At 64.9% G+C, this 11,558-nt stretch overlaps 1 protein-coding gene across 1 annotated transcript in view; it reads right to left on the minus strand.

Annotated features, from left to right (window-relative positions):
• Nucleotides 1–585: 585 nt before the first annotated feature.
• KLF16 (Kruppel like factor 16) overlaps nucleotides 586–11,558 on the minus strand; it is an 11,655-nt gene continuing 682 nt past the window's right edge. The window contains exons 2-3 of the mRNA XM_025369287.1: nucleotides 11,259–11,558; nucleotides 586–2,974 (exon numbers count right to left, since the gene is read on the minus strand). Of these exons, the coding sequence (XP_025225072.1) occupies nucleotides 2,673–2,974; nucleotides 11,259–11,558 (602 nt within the window). The 3' untranslated portion in view covers nucleotides 586–2,672. The remainder of the gene's footprint in view (nucleotides 2,975–11,258) is intronic.

The following is an 11,558-nucleotide window of genomic DNA, read 5'->3' on the forward strand; positions in this document are numbered from 1 at the left end:
TCCAGGCTCTAGGGAGCGCTGGAGTCCGGAGTGGTTTTTCCTGGGGAGGGCTTCAAAGCTCTCACCGCCCCCTCTTCCCAGTTCCCACTAGGGGAGCTGGCATACAGTAGGCGCTCAATGCAGGAGCACGGGAGCCTGGGAGGCGGCTGGGGGATCCTCCGTGGGAGCCTGTCCCGCGCCGGTGAGCAGCCCCGGGGGCGCGGGCTCCCCCATCCCCTGCGGCACCGGAAGGGGAGGGCGGCGGACGCCCCCGGGCGCCATGTCACCGTGCCTCGGTTGCCAGGCAACGGGGCGGGCGGGAAGCTGGGCGGGGGGCGCAGCTGCGCCAGGGCGTGGGTGACACCCGGCGGGCGCAGCGCGCGCTGTTGCAGGCAGCCCCCTCCGCGGGGCTCAAGGCTAGGGGCAGGGCATTTTGTGTCTCAGCCAGAGGGGCCTGGCCAAGACCCTCTTCACTAACCCGCTGCCTCAGTTTCCCCACGAGATGGATGAACTTGGGGCCGCACTAGTGGGTGGGACAGAGGGGTTCAGAGCGTGCCCACAGGCTGGGTACTGGCACGGGAGAGACCACACACACACACACTGGAGTAGGGTTTAAAAAGGGGCTCGTTTAATTAATTAAATACAAGGATGAGGCCAGGCAGGGTGGGGGAGGAGCGCCACCCACGGAAAGCACACGCCCCTTGGAGCCACCTCCCCTGCAAACGGCTGGAACCAAGTCCCAGTGACCAGCGGCTCCTGGGGGAGTGGAGGGGTGGGCGCAGGTCTCTCCAGGCCCCTGGACACTGGAGAGGGGCCCACTTAGAGAGTTATGGAACCCACAGCCCTACCCTCCCCTGCTCCAGACAGGCCCCGGCCAGGGCTGGGGCCAACAAGACACTAAAGGAAAACGGGGCCCCAGTCCCCCACCCACCCCCACAGACTAAGGCATCTCACTAGCGCTGCCAGAGGAGGGTTTGAGGCTAGGGACAGAGAATACAGAGAGCCGAGGGCTGGATGGGGCAGACCCTCCGAGCCCAGCTCCAGAAGGGCGTCCCCTGCCTCCCTGCCTGCAGGACCCCAGGCACCCATCCCTGGATCCTGCCAGGCCGGGGCTGGGTCCAGGTGCACACCAGTGGCCATCCGAAGCCCCCCTGCCCCCAAGCGAGATGCAGGAAGGTTCTGGAACAAAAGGGGGTACTAAAAACCTCCTGCAGCCAACAGTGAGGGGATTCACCTTTCCGGGTCTTGGACATGGAACCTAGGACCCTTCTCATTCCAGGCTGGGAGGGTCCTCAATACCCCCCAAGAGGAAATGCAACCCAGGCCACAGCAGGATGACCCCTGGCAAGGACACGAAGGTGGCCCCTGAGGGACAAGTCCCCACCCACCCAAGTTCAGCTCAGAGACCCCTCCCACACACACTCACACCCCCTGAGGATGCCGGACCACCCACGGGGGCCCAGAAAAAAGGAATCCGTGCCTGAAAAAATATTCTACCCGGTGCAAAAAAAACGAACTACCCCAGGAGGCTGCACAGCCAGCCCACTGTTTCCAGTCCACGAGGCAGGACCTCGACCACGGGCCAGGGCCCACCTCTTCCAGGCACCCAGGAGAAGGAGGGGAGGTCGGGGAAGCAGGGCCTGGCCAGGCTGCAGCCCACGCCCGGAAGAGCCTGCAACCCCGGTGGGCATGGGCTCTACGGCCCCACCTGCAGGCCAGGGAGGGCAGTGCGGCCCAATGGCTGCAGGCGTCCTTAAGGGAGTTGATTGTCACATGATACCGCAAAGGCCAAAGTCGGCAGGGCATGGGCTGGAGGGCCACCAGGCCCAGTGCCAGCCTCCCCTGCAGCCTCTCTCTCCCACCCACCCAGAGAGGGGGAGCTAGGGCCCCACACCGGAGGAGAGAGGAAAATAAATAAGCCGGCATTCCCTCCTGACCCCAATATCCGCCTCCCACCTCCCAACCTCCACTGAGTCAAATGTTCTTTGGAAGAACCCAGAGGTCCCCTCCCTCCCCATCGCAGGTCTCAGAAGCAAGACCTGGAGCCCCTCCGGGCATCCTAACGTCTCCCCGCTCCTGGCTCTACCCCCAAGGTCTGGGGGGATGGGCAGCCCCTAACGTGGGCAGAACCTGTGGACACCTGAGATTGAGTACCCGAGTGGGGGGCGGCCGGGCTGCACCCCCGTTTCCCTGAACTACTCCCATGGCTTTCGGTGGGGTGGGGTAGGGTGGGGAGAGGCAGGGGCTGTGTCAACCCCCAGCTCCTCTATGGCTGTCTGCACGCTTCATCCCAACCTGCAGGGATGGGGCAGGGGGTGCCTTCCCTGGGCCAGCTCCCAGAAGTCCACTCCACCCCCGCAAACCCCACCCCGGGAGGGGGGCAGCAGGGGGTGGTGGAGAGGAGAAGGGAGGACCTCCTAGCTGCCCCGGGGGGGCCCCGTTGCACAGATGGGAAGAAAGTTAGTATCATGGCTATTTACAGACACAAGCCCCCGTCACCCGTCCTGAGAGCCACCTCTGAGGTCAGGCAGACCCGGGTCCAGTCTCAGGCCCCCTCCTTGCTCTCTGGAGGGGGGCAGGGGTGTCTTCAGGGTTTGCCCACAGCTGGAAGGGGACTGGGCTCCCCGTGGGTCCTCACTACACCCCTGGATGGCAGAAGCATCCTGGTGGTCAGGGTGGGCTGGACGAGGGCCCTACAGGCCTGCGGGGGCTGGGCTGGGCGCAGGGCTGGGCGCAGGGCTCCCGGCCAGGCTGCAGGGCAGCGAGTCGCTGGGGGAGGTACTGCGGGCACCAGGGCGCCGGAGCAGGTCCGGGTGGAAGCCGGGGTGGCGGCGGGCGTGCTTGGCCAGGTGGTCGCTGCGGGTGAAGCGCTTGGAACACAGAGGGCAGGAGAAGCGCTTCTCGCCCGTGTGTGTCCGGTGGTGGCGGGCCAGCTCGTCGGAGCGGGCAAACTTCTTGTCACAGCCCTGCCAGTCACAAGCAAAAGGGCGTTCCCCTGGACAGAGAGACAGAGACAGACAGCGGTCAGCGGCAAGGGAGATGACAGACACATGCCAGCAGATCCCAAAGGGTGGATCCCAAAGAGTGGCGGGCATTTGTCCTGTGCTGTTTTAGAGGCTGAGTTCTGGGTGTGAATTTAAAACATGGAAAAGTGTAAAGAACACAACCCCTAACCACCCTCCGGTGGCCCCACACGAGACCCTAAATAATCCTCTTATTTCCTACCAGCTCTTAGAAAGGACTCTGAGGCGAGCCCAGGATCTGTTAACCGTAAGTAAGCCCCGCAGACCCCCAAGGCTGAAGCTCCCCAGGCCGGCCCAGCCTCTGGCCCCAGGCGGGACCCTGGCAGGGATTCGCAAAGGCCTCCAGTGTCTGTCCCAGGCACAGGCACGTTCAGAAGGCATGTTGGTCTTTCGGAGCACACAGGTCAGGCTGTCCCTGCCCCTCCCGAGGGACATTCAGGGGCCTCCCGTCTGTGCATGATCCCCTCCTTTTCCAAATGACCACCTGGGATGGGGGTACAATCACGGCAACTTCCCTAACCCTCCCGGCCCCTCCGAAAGCAGAGGGACGTAGGAGGAACCCGCAGGCACAGTCAGTCTGGGCCCCGATCTCGGGGTGTGGTTAGATGGAAGGCAGGCAGGAAAGCTCACAGGGAGGGGAGGGGGCGGGGTCTCCCGGGAAGGGGAAGGGCCTGGCGGGCTGGACTCGCCCCGCCCCCGCAGTACAGATGGCGCTGGGCAGGGGCGGGCCACCACCCGGCCACTTCCTCCACAGACCCCTCCCACAGCCAAGGCCGGGCCTCGCCCATCCTGCCCCTTAAGCAGCCGTCGCCATCCTGGCCTGCCTGTATGCCTCCACCCCGTGTGGGTCTTTGCTCGAGAACTCTGCCGCCTGACCCCCTCCCTTTAGCCAGGGTCTCACGCCCACAGCATGTGGCATCGCGATGTCTGCGTCTCCCCAGCAGATAGGGGTCTCCAACGACTGGGGAGGGACAGGTCAGTCCACTTGCGCCCAGGGCCCAGTGCAGGACAAAGGGCCCTGCGTCCCCGAAGCTCCCACCCTTTCGGGCCATGACCAGGTACCTGGGACCCTGGCATTCCCAGATGTTGTTCCCGACATCCCAGGGTTTTACAGGTGGGTTGCGTGGATGGAGACTGAGCGCATGTGCCCCTCGTGGCACTGGTTGGAGCCCTGAGTAGCAAGAGAGACATCAGAACCAACTCCCCGGGGTGGCCCCAAAGCCTATCCTCAAGGAAGCCACAGCAGGGCCAGGGCGGCCAGGAGGGTGCTCAGCTGGTGGACTACAAACTGGGCAGCCCACGCCCAGCACTGGGGACTGCTCTTGCCCTGGGAGCACTCCCACCAGTCAGTGAAGAACTGCAGCCAGTCAGGGGCCTGGAAGGACCCAAAGCAAGGACCGTGGTGAGGGGGTACAAAGCCGGCAGGAGGGGCACAGCCACGCTCAGGGTGACCCGGTGACATCTCTGCTCTAAGATCAGGGACTGCCCTGGGGAGCCTGGCTGAGGAGGGGACGGGAGGGTGAAGGGGTCTGCCCACTGAGGGGCACCAGTGATCACTCGTGACCCGAGAAGAGCTGAAAGTTTACACCTTCCCTTCTCCCTTCCCATCCTTCCTCCCTGCCAAACGCTGACACCCTCAGCAAAACAGAAGACGGCAGACAGAGACCAGCAGCCCCCCTCCCTAAGAGGTTGTGAGTCCAGGCGGCTGGAGAGGGGGAGAGAGCGACTGTCACCACGACCAACATTAGCCTCAAATCCCTGGGGCTGCCTGCTCCACATCCCAAGTCACCCCCAAGCAACCCAGGATGCAGACAGCAGCAGCTGGGGTCGGGGGTCCCTCAGCTGGGGGCCGTCTACAACCAAAGCAAGAGGCGCAAAGCAGCCCTGGAAGGGACCCCACTCCCATCTCAACCACTGGGCCCTGACAGCTCCCAAGGGCCTCAGTCTGGGGAGGGGGTCTGGAGCAGACCACAGGATGGGGGCGCGCGCCCCTCCAGGGAACATGCCGCCGTGTCGCCATCTTGCAAGGCACAGGCGGGGAGGCGGCAGGAGGGAAGGGGGGACATCCCACGGCTGGGTGCCGGGCAGTCAGATGGTTCACTTCCCGTTTCAGGGCGGTGGGGCTGGTCCCCACTCCCTCTCCCCCAGTTCCAGTTTGCAAAGAGGAGCAGGTTGCCAAGGGGGGCGAGCGGGGCAGGGGCGCGCGGCCGCCGGGAACACAGCTGCCGCACGTAGCTCGGCGGCGGCGGCGGGGACATCCGCAGCCCCAGCCGGCCCCGCTCACGTGGTCCCACTCCCGCCGGGGCCAGGGTCGCCTCGCCGGCCTGGGTGCCTGCCAGCCCCGCCCCGCTCTCGGAGACTCGGGCGCGCACGTGCGCACGTGGGTGGCAGGGCAGGGGGTGCACGGGCTACCCACCCCCGCCGCGCTGGGCGAAGCGCGTCTGCGAAATGCCAGGCCCTGCCTCTCACACAATCCGCTCGCAAGGAGGAGGGTGGGGTGAACTTGTGGGGGCCCAGAGTGCGCTGGCCCCCACAGCCGGCCGGGCCCCCAGGTGCATAGCCACCCGACTGCTCGGCTCTACCGGGCCGGGATGCAGCCCCCGGAGGAAGCGGTGTGTGGGGACAACGCAGGAGGGAAGAGTGGGCGGGGCCGCGGTGGACTTGACCCTCTGACTCAGGCTGGGCCCGGGTGAGCTCAGGACAGCCTCGGAAACAGGCAGGCTCAGAAAAGTGGAGGCCAGGAAGTCCTGGAAACCTGGCCCGGCCCCGTCTGAGCCGGCACAGGAGGGGCCTGGAGACGGGACTGCGGGACTGTGGGACTGTGCCATAGGCCCTGGTTCCGACAGGGAAGCCTCACCTCCTGAGCTTGTCTGGGGGGGCTTGGGTGGGGAGGGGAGCTGTGGCCGGCTGCCTGCCAGGGCACTCGTCCACCTCACAGATGGGGTTGGGTCTGTAGGGCAGGGCACAGGTAGGGAAGACCAGCCCCAGCCGCAAAGCAAGCATTCCAGGAGAGCCAGGAAAGGCTGGGGCCGGGGGAGGCCTCTTACCCACCCAGGGAGGGACAGGGGCTCCTTAAGGTGATCCTTGAGCAGGTTCTATAGAACCTATAGGCAGCTGCTTCTGGGAGCCGCTGCAAAAAAGGGGGAACACTGGTGGTGAGGCCGCACCAGCCTGGGGGTGGGGTCTCGAATACCATCTGGGCCATAGCAACCCCCACACCCACTGTGCCCCCACCTCCCCTGACTTCCCAAAGCCAAAGCTTCCTGCCTCCCCCATCCCCACTCCTCCAGTAGACTTCCCCTTTCCAAACCCTCTGCTGTTCCCGCCAAACACACAGGCAGGCATACCAGCCCAAGTGTCCATCTTGAACCTCCCCATGTGCCACCTGCCAGCCAAATCCCATCGCCTTTGGGATCTGTCCAGACCCCACCCTGCCCCTCCCAGCTCACGCCTGGACTAGTGCAGTAGTCCAGCAGCTCCCGCCTGGGCCACCCAGACTGCGCTTAGCTTTCCTGAGCTCCGCCCTGGCCTAGGGTCAGAGCTGATGGCTGATCCTGCTGTTCGGAGCTTCTCTGAGCAGCACTGCCCCTCACAGTGGCCTGGTGCCCCCCAAGCGCCCCTAGTTGGCTTCTCTGTCCTTGTGCCAGGCTTCCAAAAACGCACGCATCTTGTGGGTATAGTATCTGCACCCCTGCACTCCAATAGGAGCTGAAAGCAGGTACTTCATTCACGGCTGGGTCCCCAGCAATGCCCAGCACAGGCCTGGCATACAGCAGGTGCTTAATGCATATCTGTGGAAAGGGAGAAGGCCTAGGGGATCAAGCTCTGGCTCCAACAAGAGCAACAGCAGATAATGTTTGCTCAGCATCTTGAATACCCCTGTCCTCCTCGCCCCCCCACCAAAACTATCACTACTCCCTTCTCCATAAAAGGAGGTCCACCTGAGGCCCAGCCCAGACTCTGGGTACCTGGCGGTAGGCAGGGAACAACCCCTCAACGGCCCTGGTGCCTGTGTAACCTCTGTTCCAGGAATCGCCTGACCCAGGGCGGCGCCCCCCGCCCCCACAGCCTGCCCCGCTGGTATCATCTGCCTCCTCCCTGCCGATCTGGGCTGTTTTTATCAGACAGCCTGGGTGGGGGGGGGTGGTTATCGCCCCCCACAACCCTGGGGGAGCCCTCCCCCATCCCACTAGCTGGGGCACCTGCAGGCAGTTCCAGCTGCTCTCTACACTCTGCAGGCTCGAGAGGCGGTGGATGGGGGAGGGCAGTCCCTGGCCCCCTACCCCCCACCGCCTGTGTCCTGACACTGCCCTGCCCCAGCTCTCCCCGGATAAGCTGCCAGTTCTCCCGAGCTCTGCCCACCAGCACTGCCATCCCGACCCTACAGGAGCTCATAGTTCTGCCTGGGGGTGGAGGGGAGAATGAGGTGGGGCATGGCTGTGTCCCCCTCTGGGCCTCAGTTTCCCCACCCACCTGTTCTCCTAGGGCCCTCTTCAGCAAAGGACCAGAAACCCAGCAGGCACTCAGACACTCCTCTGCACACCTCGTCCTGAGGAGTCTCCCTCCAACCCAGTGCACAGACCAGCACGCCTCGCTCCCTCCCACATCTCGTCCTGCCCTTCTCAACCCCTCTCTGATCCTAATCCCTTCTCCATAAACGGATTTGCCTCTGCAAAGCCCAGCCTGCCTCGAAGCCGCCTCCAGCGTCCCCACCCTCGGGATTAAGTGCAGGGCTTCACCTTGCCAAGGTGCCCCCTCCCCACCTCAAGTCCCTACCTCCACAGCAGGCCCCAGAACCAGCACGTCCTCCCTCTCCCATTCCCCGTCCCACCCAGCCCAGTGGGCCTCAGGCTGCCTCCTCCAGGAAGCGCTTTTCGTCATCACTAGCATCCCTGTTGCCACCACCCGGCTGCTCCCCGCCCCCACGAACACAGTTCCCTAAGTCCTGGGGCGCAGGGACTGGAATGCTCGGCGCTGGCCTGCAGCAGGGGCTCACCAAGACCTCTCGGGTGCAAATAAACGGGACTTCACGGGGGGGGGGGGTTAAAACCGGGGGGGCCCCGCCGCCCCCCCGGGGGGACAGTCAAAGGGTGGGGGGGATTTTTGTGATTCCCACTAGGGGGGGGGGGGTGCTCCTGGCAGGGGGTGGGTGGAGGCTGGGGACGCTGCACAGCACCCTGCAGTGCCCAGGACAGCCCCTCCCCAGAAAACGATCAGGCCCTAAATGTCTCTGTAAGTGCGGAGGAGAGAAGCCCTGCGTGAGAAGACCCATTCCAGGTCTGAGCCCCTCTCCTGGGGAGGGTGTCGGCAAACCCTCAGGAGGTGCAGGCTGACAGTGTGCCGGGCACTGGCATGCCGAGGGCGGGGGCCCCCTCCGGGGATGCAGGGGGTTTGGAGAGCAGGGAGCCGACAGCCAGCCTCTCCTCCCGCCCCCGCCCCAACTCGCTGGCTCGCTCACTCTCCGTAACCATAGCAACGGCGTCAACATCACCCACAGCTTCCAAAGTCCTTCCCCGCCCCACGCAGGGGAGAGAGAGCCCAGAGCCGGCCGGGCTAGGAATAGGGGCTGTGGGCCAGACCCAGCGGATGGGAGGTGCAGCCCTGCCCCCTGCTGCCCCCATGAAAAACATCCACTGCTCCCCAGGCCTCCTCACTCCCAGGGCCAAAAGTGGCCGAGATAATGGGAGCGCCACGCTTCGCACCGGCGGGGCTCCTCCAGTGTGCCTCAGTTGGTTCATCTGTAAAAATGGGGCCAGGCCACGATGGGTGTTCCCTTTCCAGAGGAGAAGCACCCCAGGCAGGGGTGGGTGGGGGCGGAACTTGTTCCCGTTGGCCCCTGGGACAGCCCTGCAGCCGCCGGTGACTTGGGTTCCTCTGCGATCTTTCCTGGTCTCCACTCCATTCAGGGACAGCCCTGCAATGGGGCTCCCTCCCAAAAAAACACATGAACTTCCTGTCCCCCAAAACCAGCTTAACGGCAGCCATTCCCTCCCTCCTCCGGGGGCTGATAAAACCAGAGCCCCTTCCACGAAAAGAAGCTGTTTGCACAGACCCTTTGGTGGCCCTGGGGGCTGTGGAGGCCTGGAAGAGGAGTCTCGAAAACCACAAGTATCTAAAACCCTTTGGAAACCTAATCCAAGGTGCCTGGGCCTGGGACTGCCTTCTCAGTCCCCAAATCGTTACTGTAAAGGGGGCTTTGGAATGGGATGTCAGCAGGCTCCCAAGGGGTGGGGGAGGGTGCCAGGAGATCCACCCTGCCCTCCCCCACCGCACAGGGTAGACGGTGGCGAATCATCAGCACATCTGCACCCCCAGGCCTCAGTTTATCACCGCAATCCCAGGATCCTGCCTTCCCAGGACTCCGAACCCATCCTTCCCCTCCCTGCTGGCTTAGGGACCGCCGCCCCCACTACCCAGGGGCCTATGGAAGCGCCTCTTGGGTGCCACTGTGGGAGGTGGCCATCCCATCCACTTAACCCAGAAACTCAGAAAACCCAAATGAAGCTCTCAGGCCACGCCATCTGGCATAGGAAGAATGACCTGGGTAGACAGGTGGGAGTCGCTTTCTCAACAGGCTCCCACTTCAGCCCCTTGTCTGTTCAGATCGGCAAACTCACCCCGGACAAGCCAGGGCATTCCTGGACCCCTGCCCACCGCCCAGAGAGGCACCTCCCTTTCTGTTCCCAACGCTGCCTCGCCATCTTCACAGTCCCCCAGTGTCCCTCCCCGCGGAGATACACGGACCCTATTGCCCTCAAAAAGAGGTACACCCTGGGACCCCTCCGCCGAGGGGGCCTCGCAGAAAACGCAGACCCCACCCAAGTCCTGTCTTGACGCCCTTGTTTCCCGTCTGTGTCTCAAGGTGGGCAGAGCCTCCAGGCCCCTGGGACCAGGACAGGGACTGAGCAAGGGGTGGAAAGCGTGGAGAAAAGACAGGGGGGCAGCCTGCGGGCTACAAACCACCGCCCCCACCCGCCCTCCTGCTCTCCAGCCTCAGGCGTCCCAGCGCGGCTCCCCACGCCCCAAGGATGAACCCTCAATTCTTCCACAAGGCATTCGCGGCCCCTGCTCACCTCAGCCTCACCACTCTGGACAACCTGCTTCCCTTCGGCCTCTCCACGTGTCCCTACAATCCCAGCCCACGGACCAAGCCCCCTTGGAGTATCCCGCTGCCCAAAACGGCCCCCGCTACGGCTATGAAATAAGAGACAGCATCGCACTCTTGATAGAGATGAGAAAATTGAGACCCAGATCGGGTACAGGTCCTCTGTTTGGTGGCAAGGCCAGAATGCCAAGCCCAAGTGCGGCCCGACAGGCTTCCCCCAGCCCCCCACCCTCCCCAGTAAGGGACAAGCACCTCTAATGCCCAAAACCAGGCCGGCCATCAAGGCCCACCGTCCCCTGTTCCCCAGTCCAAACTCCCAGTCCAGAAGGTGGAATCCAAGGAGGAAACAGAGTGAAAAAATGCGGCCAGGCCCACTCGGCTCCCGGTTCCCCTCGCCGCCCCAGGGACTGCGCTAGGAGGGGCGTTGGTGTAGCCGGAGCGCTCCCCGCTCCAACCCTGCGCACCTTCCCGAATCGCCTGCCAGATAGGGGTGAACAAACACGCCGGGGAAATACATGTAGTGTGGACCTTCCTATAATGTCCCCCCGCCCGAGACTCAGGCCCCAACCGGCGCTCCCAGCTGCGCCCTCCCCCTCGTTAAAATACAGAGAACGCAGAGAAAACGTGCCGGGCTCCCCCCATCCTGGCCCCACGCCAGGTGCTCTGCCGACCTCGAGAATCCGCGCGGCCACCCCGGAGGCGGCGACGCGGTTCCTCCTCCATTTTCATAGATAAGGAAACTGAGGCTGGGGGAGGGGGAGGACCCAGAACCCCAGAGCCGGATGCCCCAACCACAGTGCCCACCGCCCAGACCATAACGCAAAAGAAAAAAAACAAAAAACGGAACAAGGCCCAGAGAGAGAGAGAGGTGGCCTGCCCAGGAGTCTCACTCCCGCCCGCGGACCTCGCTGGGTCCCCGGAGCCCCAGCCACTGCAGCCGGGGAGGCCATCCGCTCGCCGCCCGACCGCGTGGCCGCCACGCCCCCCGCGCGCGCCCCACCCACCGAGGCCCCGCCCTGCCGGCCGGCGCGGCGGCGGCCCGGGCGCGCCCCCCTCCCCGCCCCCCACGCGCCACGCAGTTTCGGGGTCCTGGCGGGGGAGGGGGCTCAGGCGTTCGCCCCCGCGCGGCCCGGGATCGCAGCTGCGCTCACCTGTGTGCGTCCGCAGGTGCGACTTTAGGTGCGAGGACTTGTAGTAGGCTTTGGCGCAGTCCGGGAAGGGACAGCGGTGGCTCTTGGCGGCGGCGGAGGGCGCGGCGCCGGGGGCGCGGCCCGAGGACGGGGACGAGGCGGCTGAGGATGAGGAGGCGGGCGAGGCGCCCCCCGGGGCGGCTCCGGGCCCGCCGCGCAGGTCGGCCAGGATGCTGGCGGCCAGCAGGTGGGGCGCCGCGGCGGCGCCAGGGCCCGGGCCAGGGGCGGCGGGAGGCGGCGGGGGCGGCCCCGGGGTCCCGG

This window comes from Theropithecus gelada, chromosome 19 (genome assembly GCF_003255815.1).
Source record: "Theropithecus gelada isolate Dixy chromosome 19, Tgel_1.0, whole genome shotgun sequence".
NCBI classification, from domain to species: domain Eukaryota; kingdom Metazoa; phylum Chordata; class Mammalia; order Primates; family Cercopithecidae; genus Theropithecus; species Theropithecus gelada.